Genomic DNA, 19,721 nt, shown 5'->3' with positions numbered 1-19,721 from the left:
ACAAAACAATAACTTTTAATGTTTTCTGTACAGGGAGGGTCTTCCTTCTATCCTGGAGGATCTTACGGACAGGTAAGATTTTTTTCCTCATTTGTGAAGTCACAGAATTGCAGAGTTGGAAGGGACTTCAAGAGATCATGGAGTCCGAGTTCCCAATCAACACAGACTACCATAATCTTCATTCCTGTACCACCCTTGAAAGAAGAAAAAATATTAATTAAGAGAACAAAAATATTAAACTTTTTATTTTCTCTTCAGGGAGGGTCTTCTGTAGATGACAATGGCAGTGAATCCTATGGTCAGGTAAATCCTCTTTTTTTCTTTTTTCCCTTTTATTCTTTCCCCCCCATCCCTTCCTCCCTTGTGCTCAGGGCCAATACCCCGACTCCTATATACAGCTGTATTCTATATTTTTGCTCTCATTATATTTTAATGAAGATTTTTTTTAAAGGAATGTAGTTACATATACTTTTCATAAAGTGGAGATTTTCAGGAGAGTATGGAAAAACTGAAGTGCCTCCAATGGTTACAGCTTATTGTTCTCAACAAAACTAACTTTAACCTTGCGCACTACAGAGGATTTAGAACTAGATTATTTTTAAGGTCCGTTCCAGCCCAAGCCATTCTATGAACTTTATCAGCCAGATGAAAGTCTCTTCCAAATTGGAAATACAGTTTGTTCTAAGAATTTGTTAAGTTAGTGTGTTAAAATTAGTGTCATACAGGATATAACTGAGTTGCTCAATATGCATTCTGACACCTCAGTAAATATTAATATATTTTAAATCTCTGATAAAGATTGCTACAGTATGTATGTTTCCAAACTGAAATGTTTGCAAATGAAAATGATTTGTGTTATCTGAACAGGATGGATCTTCCACATATGGCGGTACTGGATCTTATGGTCAGGTAAATATAATTTCTCTCATGCATCAAAAGCTGGAGGTTGGCGTTCTGGTTCTTACATGTATTGGCTTCTATTTTTCAATTATTTTTAAGTGTTGACCATCTGATACTTTCTGTTTCTCTTTTCCTTTGATTTACCTATTTATAACTCCTAATATTTTCAATAATGGAGGGAAGGTAATTGTCTACATGGACTTTCCTCCTTAATACAACACTGTGACTATTCAGTCCTCTCATTAGTACACTTTATTGTCTTATTGTTTTTGTATCAACTCATTCAAAGGAAAAAAGTAATTTATGAATTTACTTTACACACGTTACTTGTGTAGAAGCCCAAGGGAATGCACATACTGTTTATAAGTCTCTATTTATTGATGTGGACTTTATTATAGAATCATTTTGTAGGGACTACATTCTTTTTTGGTTAGCAATATATTTTAACCACCCAAAGTCATGTAAACTTATTTATTAAAAATAAGACATAATCTAGAGTGTTTTTCTTGAAAAATTGTTTTATTACTACTCATATTGTAGGTCCTACAAACAAATCATAGAAAATTAGATTTTTGAATGTAAAGAATAGTTTATTTCACAAATCAACTTTATCTAAAATGTTTCCTAAAGGAGAACATACTTATAAGAACACAATAAAACTTCCTTGTATGTGTGTGTTATTGTTTTTTCTTTACCTTCCCTGTTTATGCAGCAGGTAAAGCAGTATATCTTTTTATTTTCTTTAGGTATACCCTGATTTAGGGAAAACTGGAGATTCTTATTTTTATTCCTTTAATTTATATTCTCTACAAGTAAAATAATAAAAGAATTCTTTTTATATGAAAATGTTTCTATTATTTTGCAGGATTCACCTTCCATGGGAGTTAGTGAATCTGATTACAGTGTAAGCATTCCTACTCAAACATATCAGTCTCAGAATTTACTGCCTTTTGAAATAACTAGGTGCTTTGGTGGACCTTTACCTATCACATAATCTTATTTTCAAGATCCAAGACATTTTCTAAAGTACTACTGTTTTATCCTAGAGCATTCTAAGGGGAAATAATGTGAATTATGATAAGACCTCGTTCCTTTATTACTCTGTATTGAATATCTAATTGAAAAAAAATAAATGCCACTCTTCCAGAAATGAGCAAAGACAGAACTTGAAAGAAAGCTGCTTATCCTACAGCCTCCAAATTTAACTGTCACAACAAGTCACACAAACAAAACAGTAGTTTTTATTGCCTTCTGCTCCTGCTTAGACAAAATTGAAATATTTGCCATGAAATAACTGGATTGTAATATTTTACAGGATTCCAGCTCGCCATCTAACAACCGTCAGAGTGAACGGGTAAGCACTCCTTACATGTTACCGTGTTCTCTACCCCAATGCTTTTTACAACTGGCAAGTACTGGCCACTTGAATTACAGCTTGTGTGGAAGCTGGTATGGCAGTCTTCAGACAGAAAATCCTCAAGCTAAGGCACAGAAGGAATGAGAATATGGCTGAAGTGTTTTAGCACTGTGAAAAATCCCAGCTGATGGCTGAGGTGTGCACTTGAATCTCAGACTCACCACTGCAAACTCTATGCCACAACTTACTTGTTCCTGCGAATTTTTGCTCACTGCCCTGCTGCAAAAGGCTTCCATACTGTAGTACATCCAGCATTTATTCTAAACAAAACCCTGTGCTTTATTGTGCTTTATGCTATATTTATGAGGGCTTCCACTTTCCTGTCATTTTTACTTTGCACTCATTTTATTAATTCATATGAGAATGCAGTGACTGGGAAATTATTTTGATGGATACACAAGAACTCATTAGTCATAGTGTCCAAAATAATATCTTTTCACCAAAAGGCCATTTACCAGCAGGGATAAAGAAGCATGTGCTGTTCTATGCAGAAAGAAGTTTTTCTTTTTCTTGAACAGCCCGTGAGAGAAAATTAAGGAATGTGGAAATACAAGAAAGAGCATTCAGCTTCCATCATGATCTTTCCATAATACAAAAGAAAGGAAGTCTTGGTTTTTTTTCATGTACTTTCAATACATTTTTCCAGGATTTTTATTCCCCTGGAGGCAGCCAGTCAGGTGGACATGTAAGCATCTATTTTATTCATTATTTGCAGTTCCCTCTCCAAGTGGCTGTTCTGTTAAAAGTGATCCTGACAAGTAAATTATGCCTATTTATCATCTTCTAGAATTTCTCATGACATCTGTAATCATGTCTTGTGAAATGAACTGATAAATTTTACAAAAGACAAACTATTTTATAAAAATGCGTACACAACTATTCAGCCGTGCAGTCTTGTTTTCTAGAAGCCATTATAAACAGAAATAAATTGGGTCTATTTTTGCAGGGATTATCTTCTCAAGGTGGTGGCTACTCCAGTGGACAGGTGAATACTAATATTCTGTATTTTTCACTTAAAGTATCTGTTACACAAAAAAACGACTATTTATACTGTATTACAGAAAATTTTTAATGAGGAATGAAATTTTTGGTGCTTAAATGCTTCTTCCTTGTATAGCTTTATGTATATGTCCAAGTGTAAGCAGAGTGTTCAAAATGCTAATGTGGAATGAATGATGTTCCGATGTTAAGAAACAAATGAAAGTAATAAATATTTTTTGTAATGTGTATCTTTAAAAATCATTTACTTTCTATGTTAATTTTTTTCAGGGCTCATCCTCATCAGGAAGCAACCAATATGGTGGGCAGGTGCGAAATTTTTATTTTTATCTTCTTTTTTTTTTTTTTTAATCTCTCTCGGTATGTCTTTCAAGAATATATTGTGGAATTGGTAATGCCCAAGTTTTTAGAGTATTCTATTTTTTTTTCTGTAGACGTAATTGGATTCATAACCTCATAGGTCTTTTCACACACAGGTTGTAGAGTAAAAGATTATACATTTTGGTCAAATAGACATGTCGAACTTAAAGATGATCTTGTAAATGAAAATATAACCATTTACAGGGTTCACCATCAAGAGGCAGCCAATCTGGTGGTCAGGTATGCTTTTCTTTCTCAACACCATTCAACCCTGCTAGTATTACAGGCACTCTCGGTTTACCTTCTGTAGCTTTCCTTCACAAGAACTGTTTTTCCTCACCACTCTCCTTCGTGCCCGCAGTGTAAGTAGTATACTGTTCTCTTCTCACATGTCATTCAGGGATCCCAGAGGCCCAGAGTAGCCGTCTATCTGAATGTCAGTTGTTTTTGAGTTTACCTTCATACCCACTTCATCCACATTGCCTTTGAGACACTGAAAGATGAACCTCATCCATGCCTTACTTTTATCAGATTAGAAATCATCTTGCAGGCCTCCACTGAAAGTCATCTTTAGTGTTTTCCATAATGTCTGTAGCGTGTGAGAATTCTGCTTGTATTCCAGCTGCTTTGGCTTCTTTTAGGGGAAGGAAATAACCACCTATTTTTCTGTGGCGCTCAAACTTTTCTGCTTGCCCTTTTGGTGGGTGCAGTTCATAAGGTAAAGACTGTAGACAACAAATTTGAAGACAAAATTAGAAGGTTTAACCCCATCAGAGCAATAAGTGCAGGAAAAGTTTCAGAGAATGAAAAGAATAAAAATAGATTATGTTCTAGAAAGCACTTGAGTCGATATGAATCTAATTTTATAGTTTGTATAACTGGGTTTGCAGAAATAATTTGAATTGTAACTAGAGTCCCTTTCAGTACTGTTCTTGAGATCTTAAATATTTTCTGCATTCTTTACAGAGTGGATGTGATTGCTCTGGTGCAAGTTCTGTAAGTGTTATTTGTTCATTGTATGTTTTCTTATGCATATATATGTTTGTATTAGGGAAGGTTTATATTATTTGGAAAATTATCTGTAGACCTATTTATTTCTAAGTTATTTAATTATCTATTTGAACGTGCTATTCAAATTCATATTCGTTATTCCTTTGGTATCACTATGCATTACTGAGACAATAGAATTTATTTCTTATACTGCCAAGAATTCAGATGTCCACAGCTAGCAGCATGATCTATTCACTGAACAATGGCTTTCTGTTGCCATATTTATAGAAATGTATATACCTTCTCCAAAATAAATATCTGAAAGTTTTAAAGAAAGGCGGTAATGATTTTCCTCTGGAGTGTTTGAAGTCTGTTAAATACAGTCATATATGTTTTCCAAAGCAGATAGTATGTGGTCAATCGACCTGTTGCATATAAAGGACGTTCCCACACCTTGGGTACAATTCTTATTTTCTAGGTAATCAGTTATGGGTAGATACAAGGCAGTTCTTTATGATTTATAGTCTTACAGGCCAAAAAAGACTGTTGGCTACCTGGGCAAGTTACTGAAAGTGAAGCTTAAATGGAATTCCGGTTCGGATTGTGGTATTCTTCCTTTTAAGTCGCAAGGAAGATGCATTCTTTTTGTTTCATTTTTAATTTGATCGAAGACAAGAGCTAATTTATTTTTACTTTTTTTTTTTGGTTGGTTTTGTTGTTGCTTTATTTCTCTTCTCCCCTACAGAGTGGATCATCTTCCTTACTCAGAAGTAATTCATCTTCAAATGTAAGCGGTATTCATCAGCTTTTCATAAGTGTACCTGTGTTTGTTTTGTCAGTATGATAGTTAGAGAGATTAAAAAGAGTTAGTGTTGAATAGTCATACACTTCTGAAAAATAGCCCACTTTAGTTACTGTTAAAAATATACACAAGACATTTTTGCATCTCTCAGCTTCTCTTTCCATTTGAAATAGTGTTCATTCAAGCAGAAGTCTTTGAATGAAAAATATTTGGCAGAAACACAGGTGTATATATCAATATAATTATTTACTTTGGGAATCAGTATCACTGCCTTCTTCAAAATCATGTCAAACCATGCCTTATGAACATAGATTTGTGTTTGTATTCCTCTCAGATCATTTGTTGCAAGAAAGGGTTTAGCATTTCATAAGTCAGCAATTTCTCCTCATACAGATATGAACTCTCTTGCAGGAGAGACCTATTTAAAAATGTTCAGAATCTGTTCTGTTCCTCATGCTTTAGAAAGTCACGCAGTTAATTACTGGCTCCATATGCGTGGCACTAAAAGGAGAAAAAGCACTTGCATCTTTCTGTAACTATCACTGAAATCTGTGGCATTATTTTCAGACTGCTAGTTGATACAAAGCCAGATTAGACTCAGCTACATGAGTGTGCCATACAAAATTAATACTGTGTGATAAATAAGGCTGACCTTATGCTCTCTTGTAAGAAGGAGGAATGTGTGTACATCCACAGTCAGGAAGTAATTCTTACTCATCTGTGTTCTACATCCTTCATATTATTGATGGTGGGATTTGTTTTCTTCAGAACTACCTATTGGGTCTGAGGCATTTTTATGCTGACTTGGCCATCTTCAGATGGCAATTCTGAATCAGGGATTGTGTATAAGGAATGAGGGAACATAATGGCTATGTATCAACAAGTGCTGCAGATTTACAGGAACAGATCTACAGTGTGAAACAGTGATTGCTCACAAACTTATGGCCACATGTTTCAGGAAAAGTTAGTTCTGATTGAATGGACCAAACGTCATCTTACTATTGGAAGGCATTAAGTGTGACCCTAGAGAACATCTTGCAACTTAGTTTTACCTGAATGGCATCCAATTAATTGCCTCTGAGTACTCTTCCTGATGCAAGCAAAACTTTACCGACTAGAGACTACCAGGAATTTTGTCTCAAAGATGCACTCCTGATCCAGACTACAATGTATAGATGCTCCCAGTACCTCAGCAGGGGAAAATTGCTTCTGTATACTTAATACAGATCTTAGTTCTCCCCCCAGATGTATGTTGCAGTCTATCTCAGAATGTTGTCTTTTAGTATCTTCTTTACAGTGCAGTTGAAAAGCCAATTTGCACACGAAGGATTTCTTATTACGGGCACATTTCTGATAAGTGCTTAACATGATGTACTAACCACAAAACTGTCTCTTCTCTTTGTGAGCTTAGCAGATCTTGTTGAAAACCAGCAATACTCAAAAAGTCCATAGAACTCCGCAAGAATGAATATTAAAAGCTTTTTGCAAATATGTTGTTCTTCAGCATGTTCACTGATTTTAAACTGAAGGAAGTAAGCTCCCCATCCTCCAATCAGATTCTTTGAAGTAAAATAACTGATGTTTCCATTCTGAAAGAGCTGTGGAGGCAGCCATTCTGGTGGATAGGGGCACATAAAATTCTAGATGTATTAGCAAAATAGGGAAGAGTAGACTTTACATGACTTTTAAACTTAGGCAAAAGAGTAAAATAGAACTGTATGTACTACTGTCCTGTAAGAAATCTTCCACTGAAAAACTTCTGTTGTAGAAAAATAACTGATTTATTTTTCCCAGGACACATCTTATTCTGGAGGAAGCCATTACAGTAGCTATGTAAGTACTCATTTGGAAAGAAAAGCCAGCTTGCCGTTTTGAAAAATAGTGGCTATTCACAAACACACATTCACATTCCATTTTGATGTGGGAACTTTTTATCAAGTTTTTGCTCTTGAAACATGATATTTGTCATTGAGTGTGATGTGTCAAATAGTTGCCTTTATTTTTGTGGAACGTGCTTACTGAAGCTCATAGCAAAAACAAATGTTTTAAACAATGAATTAAATTGCAGCATTTTTGATTCCCAGTCAACATTCTTTCATTAAGAAAAAGAAAAGATAAATCCATTCTCCCCTCTTCAAAGAGATTTCTTGCTGTACAAGGTGTCAGTAAGACTACTTGGTTTGTTTTTCAGAGATCCCTTAATTAGCCAATCCTTTCTTTCTAGCTTTGGCCTTGGTATTCAGGTTTCCAAATAAATAAATGCCACTCTTCCAGAAATGAGCAAAGACAGAACTTGAAAGAAAGCTGCTTATCCTACAGCCTCCAAATTTAACTGTCACAACAAGTCACACAAACAAAACAGTAGTTTTTATTGCCTTCTGCTCCTGCTTAGACAAAATTGAAATATTTGCCATGAAATAACTGGATTGTAATATTTTACAGGATTCCAGCTCGCCATCTAACAACCGTCAGAGTGAACGGGTAAGCACTCCTTACATGTTACCGTGTTCTCTACCCCAATGCTTTTTACAACTGGCAAGTACTGGCCACTTGAATTACAGCTTGTGTGGAAGCTGGTATGGCAGTCTTCAGACAGAAAATCCTCAAGCTAAGGCACAGAAGGAATGAGAATATGGCTGAAGTGTTTTAGCACTGTGAAAAATCCCAGCTGATGGCTGAGGTGTACACTTGAATCTCTGATTCAAAATTACAAGCACAGTGACATGGAAGATGTGAGAATCATACTGAGCATCATAATTAACAGTAGCATATGGTCATTTACCAGAAATAAACAATTTGAGTTATGGAAAAAAAAATCTGAAAACAGAAAACAATCCACGTCAAGGCAAAAAGGCTTGTTTCTGGAGCCATGTTATTTGGGTTGGTGACAAAGAAGCTTGAGTTAGGTTGAATAATATTTTGTTTTACTCTACATTATCTGCATTTAGAATTTCATTTGGTTATGTGATTTTTCTCCAAAAGAGTATCTTTCATCACGTTAGCTCTTGTCTCAGAGGCATGTAGGAGCATGTGCTAGATTGTGCAGAAATATTTTTTGTTGTTGTTGTTTCTCTTGAAGACATATCAAGAATGTGGAGTGGCAATGTGCAAAATAACTTTCACCATGATATTTACACGGATAGAGAAGTCGTCTTATGGCTGCAGAACAATAGAGAAAGTACTTTCAGGATTACTGTGACGTTCTACTGTACAGTTATCAAGGAAAACAGAAGCTCTTAAAATACAAGAGTAGCAAACTCAGTTTGAATTGGCAATTCAAGTGTTTCCTGAAGTGACAGCATAAGCCTTGAAATCGAGTAATTAAAGTATACTGAAACTCTTGCTACCTGTCTTCACTCTTGTCTTGCTATCTTGCTCCTGTTGAGAGTCATGTTTTAATATAAGGAAATCCTGCAGCAGATAACTCATGTCTGGCATTTTTTACAGGAGTCTTATTCTTCTGGAGCTAGCCAATATGGTGGACAAGTAAGCTCTTACTTTCAATATTTATATATGATGTGTATTTTACGAATATTTGACTCTTACCAAGTAAAGCATTATCAAGATAAATATCTCAATTTAATCTAAGAAAGCCTTACAGTGATGTATTCTCTGTAGTAATATTGTGAATTTAAGGAAGACAAAATGCAAAGTTTATTCTGTGAAGATTACAAACAAAACAATGAAATAACAAAATACAGATATTTTTGCTTCTCATATCCATCAATCATCTGTACTTTGTGAAATAGGAAAAAAAAAAAGATTTTCAATATTTTTCCAGGGATCACCATCTTATGGAGGCAGCCATTACAGTGGACAAGTAAGCATTAATAGTCCCCACTTAGATAATTTTTACCTATGCATAACTTTTAGTGGATTGATTGTCTACCCACCTGTCTACCTTAACTTGATGTATATTAATCTTAAGTAAATCTTTATTGTAGCATTGTGTTTGCTACTGTGATTAAACAAAACATTTAGATGAAGACCATATTTAAAACTAAGAAGAAATAGAGTGTAAAATACATGGTTGACTCAGTTGGCTCCTGACATTTGCAGAACTCAGTCATAAAATTTTATGTGAATACAGTTCCTTGGGTAACGTCACGTCTTTCTGAAATAAATTAGTACTTTGTAAAGCTGACCAAAAATGTTTAAAGCCTCATGATATGGGTATAAAGAAGTTTCAGTTTCATTTTTGTTCATGTTCAGGGTTCACCTTCCTCAGGAGGCAGCCAGTACGGAGGACAGGTGAGAAAAAATGCACAAACTGTGATGGGCCAATACCTCCATTGTATCACATTTAATACATTTTTAGCCTTGTTCTACCTTCTCATTTACTCTCCTCATTCTAGAACCTACTTGTCTTCTGCTGCTGTCGTGGTTCCTTAACTCTCTAATAGTAAGGAGCAGCTGGAAGCAGCTTGTATTTCTCCTCTACCTCAGCTGATGAAGTACCTCACTTCTCTCAGAGCTGGTGTTAGTGAAATGACGTGTCTCGGGAAGGGAACAGAGGGGAAGGTTAAGTGTTGTTAAGGGAAGGTGTTCCATGCTCTTATGAGGTGAAAAAGGATGGAGAGATCCCAGTGTTGTCTTGTGGCATAGCCTTTCATATGCAGTGAAATCGCCGTCAAACTGGCCCTTGGCCTCTGCAAATACTTCTTGTCAGATTTATTGGAAAGGGAATTAGAGGAGTAAAATTTTCAGTCACAGTATATTCCCCCATAATGCAACTATGTATAGAATAATAATTGCTTGTGATCACTCCATGCTATTGGTGTTATAGGATGATTGCTTTTCTGTAATCTTCCATTGTACGACAGAGAAAGAAAGTAGTCTTTCACAAACTCTCAAAGAACCTTTTTGATAGAAATAATTGGTTTCTTTGTGGCAGGGTTCATTTTCCTCAGGTGGCAGCCAATATGGAGGACAGGTGAGAATTGTTTTTTCTATATATGGGTTGTTGTTCAGTTGTTCACCTTTCTCTCTTTTTCTGTTCTGTGAAAAACAAGGTCCTTTATAAAGGATTGGCTTACAGCAAAGCACTGTTCAGGCAAAACAGGTGGACGTAGGACCTTCTGTGTCAGCCCATGCAGGAAAGTGGAACACAGAAGTCTGTCCTGAGCAGTGAATCACCTGCAGCTGTGCCACACGCAGTTGCCTGAAGCTGCCTTTAATTTAAACTTTCTTGTCCTATTTTAAGTTGCAGCTGTTATTAAAAACCAATCAATATTTTAAAATTGCTTTAAAGAAAGAGTTCATATTCCTGTGGTGTTTAAATCCACAGAGAAGAAATAAAATTGTATTTTCCAATAACAGGCCATACATTTAAGAATATGCAACAAATACAAATGCTTTCTTGTTTCTTTAGGGTACAGCTTCTTCAGGAAGCAGCCAGTATAGCTGACAAGTAAAACTTAAACCTTCACAATATTTGCAGTTTTGGTAAAGAGTTCATTAGGAAAACTGACTGTTCTGTACTTCTGTACTTCTTTGATTAAAAAAGAAACATTCTAAGACAGAGTAGCTTTAAGCAAAATTGAGCAAGAGTTGCGAAGAATGGATCTGTGTAAAATGGCATGATATGAGAGAATTCTATAGGGGTCTGCTTTGCTGTATTGGAAATGCTTCCTTAAGCTGATCTTTGTTCAAATGATATTTTTTTATTATCATTTTTAGACAGAAGCAATTTGAAAGACTAAGGAGCAGAATTATAATGAGTAAGAATATTACTCAGTAACACAGAAATAATTTGTTTCTTATTTTTCATTCCAGGGCTATTCTTCGGGAGGCAGCCAATCTGGTGGTCAGGTATGCTTTTCTTTCTCAACACCATTCAACCCTGCTAGTATTACAGGCACTCTCGGTTTACCTTCTGTAGCTTTCCTTCACAAGAACTGTTTTTCCTCACCACTCTCCTTCGTGCCCGCAGTGTAAGTAGTATACTGTTCTCTTCTCACATGTCATTCAGGGATCCCAGAGGCCCAGAGTAGCCGTCTATCTGAATGTCAGTTGTTTTTGAGTTTACCTTCATACCCACTTCATCCACATTGCCTTTGAGACACTGAAAGGTGAACCTCATCCATGCCTTACTTTTATCAGATTAGAAATCATCTTGCAGGCCTCCACTGAAAGTCATCTTTAGTGTTTTCCATAATGTCTGTAGCGTGTGAGAATTCTGCTTGTATTCCAGCTGCTTTGGCTTCTTTTAGGGGAAGGAAATAACCAACTATTTTTCTGTGGCACTCCTCAGAATATTTTACTCACCATTTTGGTATGATTTTCATTATAAGCTCAAATGATGACTTGGACTAAATTTAAAAAAAAAAATCAATCAGCAAGTGCACAGTTTGCCTAAAAGGAGAATAGAAAGAAGCAAATTTTCAGAAGGTGTAGTGTGAGTCTGTTTTAAATTTATTTTCTTGCAATAGCAAAATAAGTGTTTGACTTAATTCAAAATATTCTTCTGATCATTTAGTTTCTTGAGAATAAGTTTGTTTGTTTTGTGTGTAATACAGGGTGGATGTCATTGTCCTGGTGGGAGTCCAGTAAGTATTCTTTGTCTTTCTGTACCTTTCATAGTAAAGTGTAACTAGAACATTCCCAAAGAACTACTTTTCTTGAATTAACTTTTTCCATGCATTTATAGAAATGATAAAAGTTGTTTGGCATTGTACTTAGGTGAGAGATTTTGGACCTGATAAAGAAAAAAAAAATACTAATCGGCTTGCAACTGCAATATTGTATTCAAAGCTGGATATCCAGATGCATTTTTATTTTCAGAAAAATACATAGGAAATAAATTGCACTTTCCCCAACCTGGATTAAACAAATAGTAATGTTCTCCAGTCATATTAAAGGCAGTCCAGTGCCAATTCTGTAAAGTACTCAGACATTATAAACTGCTTCAAAGAATTTAATTTATTTTAGCTTGTAAGGGAGGCACAGATGTTTCTGAAGAGTCTCTGTTTCCCAGATATCTCACAGTTTATGTGCTGTTTTTTTTGTGACTGTGTAATGCCACTGTTCTTATGATGGTGATTAACCATATGACTGAACTAGTGAAACTTAAATCTAAAAACCCTGGCTCACGGTGCTTCCAACTGGAAGCAGAGCAATATGTTTAAAAAATTAGAGCTATTGTAATGATTCTGTTCACTTAGTATATGGGAGTTGGACTAGATGGCCTTCAGATATCCCTTCCAACTCTAAGGATTCTATGATTCTATATTTGCTATATTTTTGTAAATATTAAAAAATAGAACAACACACCTGCTTTGCTGAAATTTAAGCTACTTTACTTTTGAAGATGATTCAGTTATCTTTCGTCAAAATTTCTTCTCTTTCTCAGATTATGAAATCAAGCAAGAACAAGACATGATTACACCACTGAGTATTAGAATTGTTGAAAACAGCATATAAACTGTCTGCTTATTTCTTTTTGCAAGCAAGCAATATAAAAGTATAAGGACTAACTGAAACTAAATACTTTTCTTGTTTGATCAGCAAAGTAGGAAAGTAACCAGTGTAAATAACTTCCTCAGTGCACTAGGTCAAGATGTGCTCTTACGGTTTTACTGTACCTGAGACTGAATTTTATACAAAGTGACTACTGCTATTTTTTTGTTAAATACAGGGCTCTTCTGGAGGAAGCAATTACCATGGTGGACAGGTAAGTATTTTCTGTTTGGCACTGATACAGATTAGATTCTCAGAAATAAACATGACTCGGTTTTGCAGTGTTTGCCCAGAAGCAATTAAATATTGAGTTCAGTCACAGAAATAGGAACAATGGCTTTTTATTGAGTCAGTCTCTTCGCATTTCTGTTATATCTTTTCTTAAATATCTTTTGACTTTATCGGAGACAAAATTTTAGTAGTAGCCAAAATTGTAGTTTTAGAAGCCTGCTTACTTTGAAAAAATAATTGAAATAATATTTCACAGGGTTCATCTCTTGGCATCAACCATTAATATAGTGTGTTGATAAAGAGCTGTTTGCATCTCCATTAATAACTGCATAATGTTCTTCTGGTTAATTGGTATTATCAATATTTCTTAGATTAGGTCTAGCTTTTTGGTGCCAGGTAGTATTAAAAAGAAAAAAAAAATACTTGCAAAGGGTGTGAGTTACACATTTCTTTTACAGGGTTCATCTTATTCTGGAAGCAGTCAGTATGGAGGACAGGCAAGCAACTCTTCTTTCAAGACATTCTTCCTACCTGTTACTTAATAAATGAAAAATATGATGCTGTGCATTTACTGCCAGAAAGTTTTTCAGTCAGTCATTTTATACTCAATGGGTATCTGAAAGCAGGGACTGTTAGTAACAGACATGAAATAGTATACAGACTTTTACTGTAAAGAAACTGTATAGATCATAATTTCAGTTGTTTAACCTCAGAATGCTGCTTCAAGTGATAATTTAGCTATCCGTTTTCGTGTTTCAGTTTCACATGGCTATGGCACCAATTCAAAATCTATTTTCTGTGTTATTTTTCAATCATTTAAATTATTAATTAGTAATTATTTTTGCATTTGTTTAGATTTAATACTCAGAAATATGATGCAAAACAGACCTATATATGGCTTTGAAAATACAAATTTGGTGTGTTCCCCATAATAATAATACTTCACTCATCTTCAGCTGCAATCCAAATCTGTTACTGTGAGCAGCTCCTTATATACCTCTTGTGGACTTAGTAGTTTGTCACAGAATGAGAAATTTTACTGATACCGATCCATTGATATTACTGTTTTTGCAAAGTTTAATTCCATTATGCTAAAAAATAGCTCAATTTCATTTTTTTCCTCATTGCTTATTTGAAATAATAAGGAAAAAAAATACACACAAAGCTCTCTGAATGCACATCTCACCCAGCAGATTATCACAAATAAAATAGAATTTCTCTTCTCTTGCACAGAACCATATTTGTCAAAGACTAGTCTTAGCGGGTCTTTTGTGATTGCCAAATTTACTACTTTCAGCTGTTCAACAATTTAGAGGAATTAGGTCAGAAGTCCTTCACTGCATCTTCTTAGATTAATACACTTTCCAGATTCCTGCTGTTATCTCCCATCACAAGGTCTTTTTGTGATATTTCATTTCTGTGCAGCAAAAAAAAAGAGTAACTGTTGTTATTCTGCAAATACTCAAGTTTCCTTTGTTGTTTTTTTTTTTTTCCCTCTTCTTAATAGGGATCTTCTGCCTCAGGAAGCAGCCAGTATGGTGGGCAGGTAAGTGAATTTTCATCAATTCTAATGCTTTCTGTTTACCGTCTGAGTCAGTTACTTGATGCTGAAAGTTGCATTCACTTTCCTGAGCCTTTGAGGTAAATTGATTTAAAAAAATTCTATTAAAGTAGTTTCAGCAAGTTGAATAAAGTAATTGGTTAGAATCAACGGATTACTGCTCTGTGTAAAGCATTTCTTTCAAGCAGTGTTTCATAACTTTTTTGATTCAGAATTATAGATTGCTGTTGTTTTGATGTGTAGTGGATAGCTGAAGCTTTAAGTATCCCAGCTATATTTTGTTCAAACAACAGTCAAATTAGTTTGTGCTAAGTGCTGCACATGTCTGAATGGTCTGAAGATGGTGATAAAATGTTTTATGTTCTAATAAAAGGTGTTTTATTTTCTTCTAACAGGGCTCATCATATTCTGGAGGCCGACAACATGGTAAACCAGTAAGTAAAAACTTGTCAAGTTCACCTTACATTTTTCTCATAAGCCTGTTACATAAAGAAGTATTTTTTTAGCGAGCATTTTACTCTGTAAGTGGACTTCTCTTGTCATTCTCTAAATTATTTTTAGTAATGACAGAATGAGATTATAGGATCTTTATTTTTAATGACACTTCTGAACAGTTATTTCTGTTTAAATTCATTCAGCAATCTTTGAATTCATTCAGCAAACTTTATGTTCAGGGAACATTTTTTCAATTATTTTATATGCATTTGTCCTTGTAAGTATTCCTGCCTTTCTTGGAAGAAAGCATTTTCTTTTTGAAAGTCATGATAGTTACTACTTTATGTGTATATTCATCTTTTCATTTTAAGCTTTTCAACCACTTAATTTAGCTCTTGTTACCGTGTGGTAGGAGATGCAAATAAGCACATGCAAAGTATTAGCTTTTCTTATAGAAAATAAGATATATCCACCTGTTGATTAAAAAGGGAGCACAACTGTGTTACATTTTCTTTCACCTGAATCATAAAGGGGAGACATTTTGTGTACCATATTAGATGTCATTTCCTATAGAGTCAGTGGTTGTGAGATTTTTATGTTGGCAATTTCATTCAAATAAGCAGAACTACTTTACCATAAAACTTGTTAAGACTCTTGCAGAATATCTAGCTTTTCAGCGTTCACTTTTTTTTTCGGTTAGAGTCCTTATTAGAACTTTCTTCAGGCAGAGCTAGAGCATAAAGACTTATTTTATATCTTTTTATGTTTATCCTTCTAATATTTACCTTATTTACCTTAAAAAGTAAAATTTACCTTATAAGTACCTAAAGTTAAAAAAGAATTCAATCTTAATTTACTTTTTTTCCTAACTATATAGACTGATTCCAAATGAATTAATGCATAACTTGACTATCATTTTTTTCCTTTCTATATATTAAACACATTAGAAGATAACTCTTCCTTCTTGAGAACTTGGAATTAAATTTTCTATGACTAATACATCACACTAAAGAATACTTGTAACAGAAAGTTATTAAGTATTCTTATTTCAGATAAGCTTTTCCCTGGAATTTCTGGGTGACTGGTCACAAAATAGGTTTCATTCTCCTGTGGTCCTTTATTCCAAATAGCAAGAATATAGTGAGGTACAAGCAGGCTTAGAGTCAAAAATAGGTATTTTTTTCAGAGTTCATCTTCCATAGGAGGCAGTCAGCAAGGAAGGCTAACAGGGATACTCTTTTTCAGTATTTGCCACAAATGTGGAAATGTTGATTTTAGTATTTAAAATAGGTAACAGTATTGAGGGTGAACTGTGGAATTCTGTTACAGTGTTAATGGTTAAATGCCTGAGAAAACTAGATAATAAATTAAAATTGGAAAATATTGTTTAAACTTGAACCTTAGGATGAAGATGTTTTCATTCCTCCTTCCGGCAAATATTTGATATAACTCTGTACTTGTTCAAAGAAATTTGATCAGATAATTTTATTACAAATGATATATTTAAATATCAGGATAACTATTTCAGTTTCAAATTGTGTAGTTCAGCCAGGATGATACATTGCTTTGCAAATCCTCTGAAACTGTTAATAGAATAAAAAAGGGGTAGCTGTTCTTTCTTGATACCATTCACTTGAAATAGGGAAAAAAGCTGCAAGGAAAAATGTAAAATGAAAATCAGCATCAAAACTAAGGCATTTTCAAGACTAATGTGTGTTCTTTAAACACAGTTCTGAGGAATCTATTACAACAGAACTAAATGGCTTATTATTATTATTATTTTACAGGGATCCTCAGGAAGCACTTATTCTGGGAAGCAGGTAAGAAAGCTTTTGTCACAGCATTTTCTTTTCTTGGTAAACAAAGAACCTGGATAGTTGATAGAGCAATTTATGAATGCTTGGTCTGAAGAAAACATTGTGTATTAGTTCCCTTTGCATTAAACAATATTTTAAAAAGCTGCTGTGAAAAATATGGCCTTAACTTGGTAAAGCTATTTGAGTATCAGTTATATTTTAAGTCTGAATCTGTCTTGCTTTACATTCTAGTTTGTGGCCTTGTTACATTTTGCTGTCCTCCAATTTTAAATTCCTGTTGTTTGAGTAGATTTTTGTAGGCCCTGCTCAGTTAATCCTTCACTATTTTTTTATTTTATTTTTTTAACAAGCCAAACTCTTGAGTCTTTCAATTACATTTAACTTTTTCTTCCACCGCACTTTTTACTTTCACGTGTAAGACAGAATGAAGGGAATGTGTAACTAGAAGTGTGTACTTCATCTGTCTATATCTACTGCCTTCTTAAACAGCTTAAAGTTATGCTATAGGTTAAGTTGTTAACATTGTATTGATCATGGACAAAACTCCGTCTTCAGAAACACTGAGTGGGAACACTTCTATATTTCCTTATTTGTTATTTGTTTGTTTCCAGCATCCGTCCTCCGCAGGGGGTAGTCAAGTGGTAAGCATTTTCTGCTGGTTTCTTCATACATGTATTGTAGGAAAATGAAAGTATGATGTATATTTGTGAGGTATCTGTCAAATTTCCTATATATGAGTAAGTGTTTTAGAATACATGTGCATGTAGGAGAGCTGCTCCAAAAGTAATGCCTCCTATTTAATTATGTTGGCCCATTATGTTGGAGGCAATGTTGGTGATATGGCAGTAGATGTTGAACGTTCCCAAAAATATTCCATCACATTTTATTGCCATGTGACAGATGGCAGCAGAGGGGCAGTCTGACAAAAGGGTATTTGACATGGAAGTGCGTTTGAAGCAAAAATGAATTCCTCTATGAGGAAAAAATGGCACCCATGGACTTTGGTGACACTTGCTGAACATTTATGGAGAACTTAATTGTTGACTTTTATTGTCAGAAGTATCTACATAATAGAAGTGTCTAACAGGTAAAAGATTTTTCTAAAACTGACCTGTTTTTAATAATAGTAATGAGTAGAACTGTTTTGAATTTGGTTTATCACGCTTGTTCTCTGTTGTTATAGAGCTCTGCTGGGAAACACTCCAGTCCCCAACTCCTGCTGTTGTTCAGTGTTTTGAGTGCCTTCACGCTCTCTGCTGTTACATCAAAATGGTCTATATGAACATCTGAAGATGTGCTCGGCATCCTAGACATGGATTATATGCAGTAATAGTAGATTAATTATTTAATGTCAGAAAAAAAAAACCATAAAGTCATATTGGCAGATGTTACTTGGCTATCATGTTCCATGTCTGGTTACTATGTCATGTCTTTCATTAATTTCTTTGGCTTTAGTCATTAGTAGATATCATTAGTTTTGTCAGTGTTCTAGGCATCATTTTAAGAGAGTGTATTGTACCCTGTCTGATTTTTTGAAATTATTTTTATGTCCAGTGGAAAATGTGATGAACAACTACCTGAAAATTGATTGGTGTGAGAAACAAATTCTCAGAAAATACTTGGTTAGTAACCAAAACAGAATGTCAAAAAATGGTTTTATTTGCAAACTGAGCACTGTCTCTGCCCCTCACCGCATACAATAAAGATGACCTCTAACTTCTTGCAAGCAATCCTCCATGGGATGGCAAAAATAAATTCACACTCAACATGGAGGTTGCAAAGCAAAAAAAGCAAATTTAAAAAAACACCACTGTGGGACTGAAATTTGTGAGGTATGAGAGCATATTTATTAAAGAAGCCAAAAATCCCAGAGCAAAGAAATACTAAACTCTGTTGCCATTGATGACAAATAAACTACAGCAGCTTGGAAGGAAGCACAGCCTGTACTAGGCCAACAGCCTGAAAGCTGCCGAAAAACGATGCATTTTCTCATGGGAAGTATTAGAAGTGTAATTAAGTTCATAAAACTGGTAGAGTCTTAGGGTTGGCTCCTTTTCTCAAGTGTTTTGTCTAGCTTGTGATACCTGATATAGCTGCAAGTTTAATTCCAAGAATGATGATGAAATCTACAAGCAGGTACAGGACATGGGCACAAGAGGACCCTGGCCCATCTTTGTCTTCAAGAGACGTGCCACAGCGTTCAGGGAAATCTTCTGGAGCTGCTGCCTGTTGTTGAGGCAGTGACCACCTGATGGGGCAGCAACTGCCTTCTGAACCATACTGCTGGTTAATGTCCTGAGGAATGCATGCCTAGTATTAAAATTGTATTTGTCTCCTACAGTTTACAATTATGATTCGTGATATTTCCATTATATCCATATATTTCCATTATGAATTCCCATGGAGGCAGCATGTCATCCAGTTTTGTCCCTCATGTCAAATACTGCACAGGACACACCATTGCCAACCATCTGTAAATTAACCTAAATCTCTGACATCGTAATTCTGGCATGAAGGACTTTTGCCTAAATATGATCTTCACCGTTGGGTTGACAGTTGTTTCTTTGGACTATGCAATAACGTTCTTTTAATTTAAGTGTCCGATCTGAACTGGCATTGCACTTCTTTAATAAACTAATGGTGGATTTCACACAAAACCCCGCGTCCCTCGCACCGGCGGGGGCACGCTGCAGGACCTTGGGGGGGAGCGTTCCCGAGCGTTTCGATCCCCGTTGCTAGGCGGCCGCTGCG

At 35.2% G+C, this 19,721-nt stretch overlaps 1 protein-coding gene across 1 annotated transcript in view; it reads left to right on the top strand.

Annotated features, from left to right (window-relative positions):
- LOC110402644 (hornerin-like) overlaps positions 1-19,627 on the top strand; it is an 81,093-nt gene extending 61,466 nt beyond the window's left edge. Inside the window, exons 43-68 of the mRNA XM_021404996.1 lie at positions 34-72; positions 259-303; positions 868-909; positions 1,766-1,804; positions 2,216-2,254; positions 2,964-3,002; positions 3,264-3,302; positions 3,587-3,625; positions 3,881-3,916; positions 4,643-4,672; positions 5,412-5,453; positions 7,263-7,301; positions 7,911-7,949; positions 8,916-8,954; positions 9,250-9,288; positions 9,681-9,719; positions 10,363-10,401; positions 11,244-11,279; positions 11,987-12,016; positions 13,105-13,140; positions 13,616-13,654; positions 14,665-14,703; positions 15,114-15,152; positions 16,941-16,973; positions 17,582-17,611; positions 18,154-19,627. Of these exons, the coding sequence (XP_021260671.1) occupies positions 34-72; positions 259-303; positions 868-909; positions 1,766-1,804; positions 2,216-2,254; positions 2,964-3,002; positions 3,264-3,302; positions 3,587-3,625; positions 3,881-3,916; positions 4,643-4,672; positions 5,412-5,453; positions 7,263-7,301; positions 7,911-7,949; positions 8,916-8,954; positions 9,250-9,288; positions 9,681-9,719; positions 10,363-10,401; positions 11,244-11,279; positions 11,987-12,016; positions 13,105-13,140; positions 13,616-13,654; positions 14,665-14,703; positions 15,114-15,152; positions 16,941-16,973; positions 17,582-17,611; positions 18,154-18,252 (1,044 nt within the window). The 3' untranslated portion in view covers positions 18,253-19,627. The remainder of the gene's footprint in view (positions 1-33; positions 73-258; positions 304-867; positions 910-1,765; positions 1,805-2,215; positions 2,255-2,963; positions 3,003-3,263; positions 3,303-3,586; positions 3,626-3,880; positions 3,917-4,642; positions 4,673-5,411; positions 5,454-7,262; positions 7,302-7,910; positions 7,950-8,915; positions 8,955-9,249; positions 9,289-9,680; positions 9,720-10,362; positions 10,402-11,243; positions 11,280-11,986; positions 12,017-13,104; positions 13,141-13,615; positions 13,655-14,664; positions 14,704-15,113; positions 15,153-16,940; positions 16,974-17,581; positions 17,612-18,153) is intronic.

Source organism: Numida meleagris, chromosome 7 (assembly GCF_002078875.1).
Source record: "Numida meleagris isolate 19003 breed g44 Domestic line chromosome 7, NumMel1.0, whole genome shotgun sequence".
Taxonomy (NCBI): Eukaryota; Metazoa; Chordata; class Aves; order Galliformes; family Numididae; genus Numida; species Numida meleagris.
This window is presented reverse-complemented; position numbering and strand designations above follow the sequence as displayed.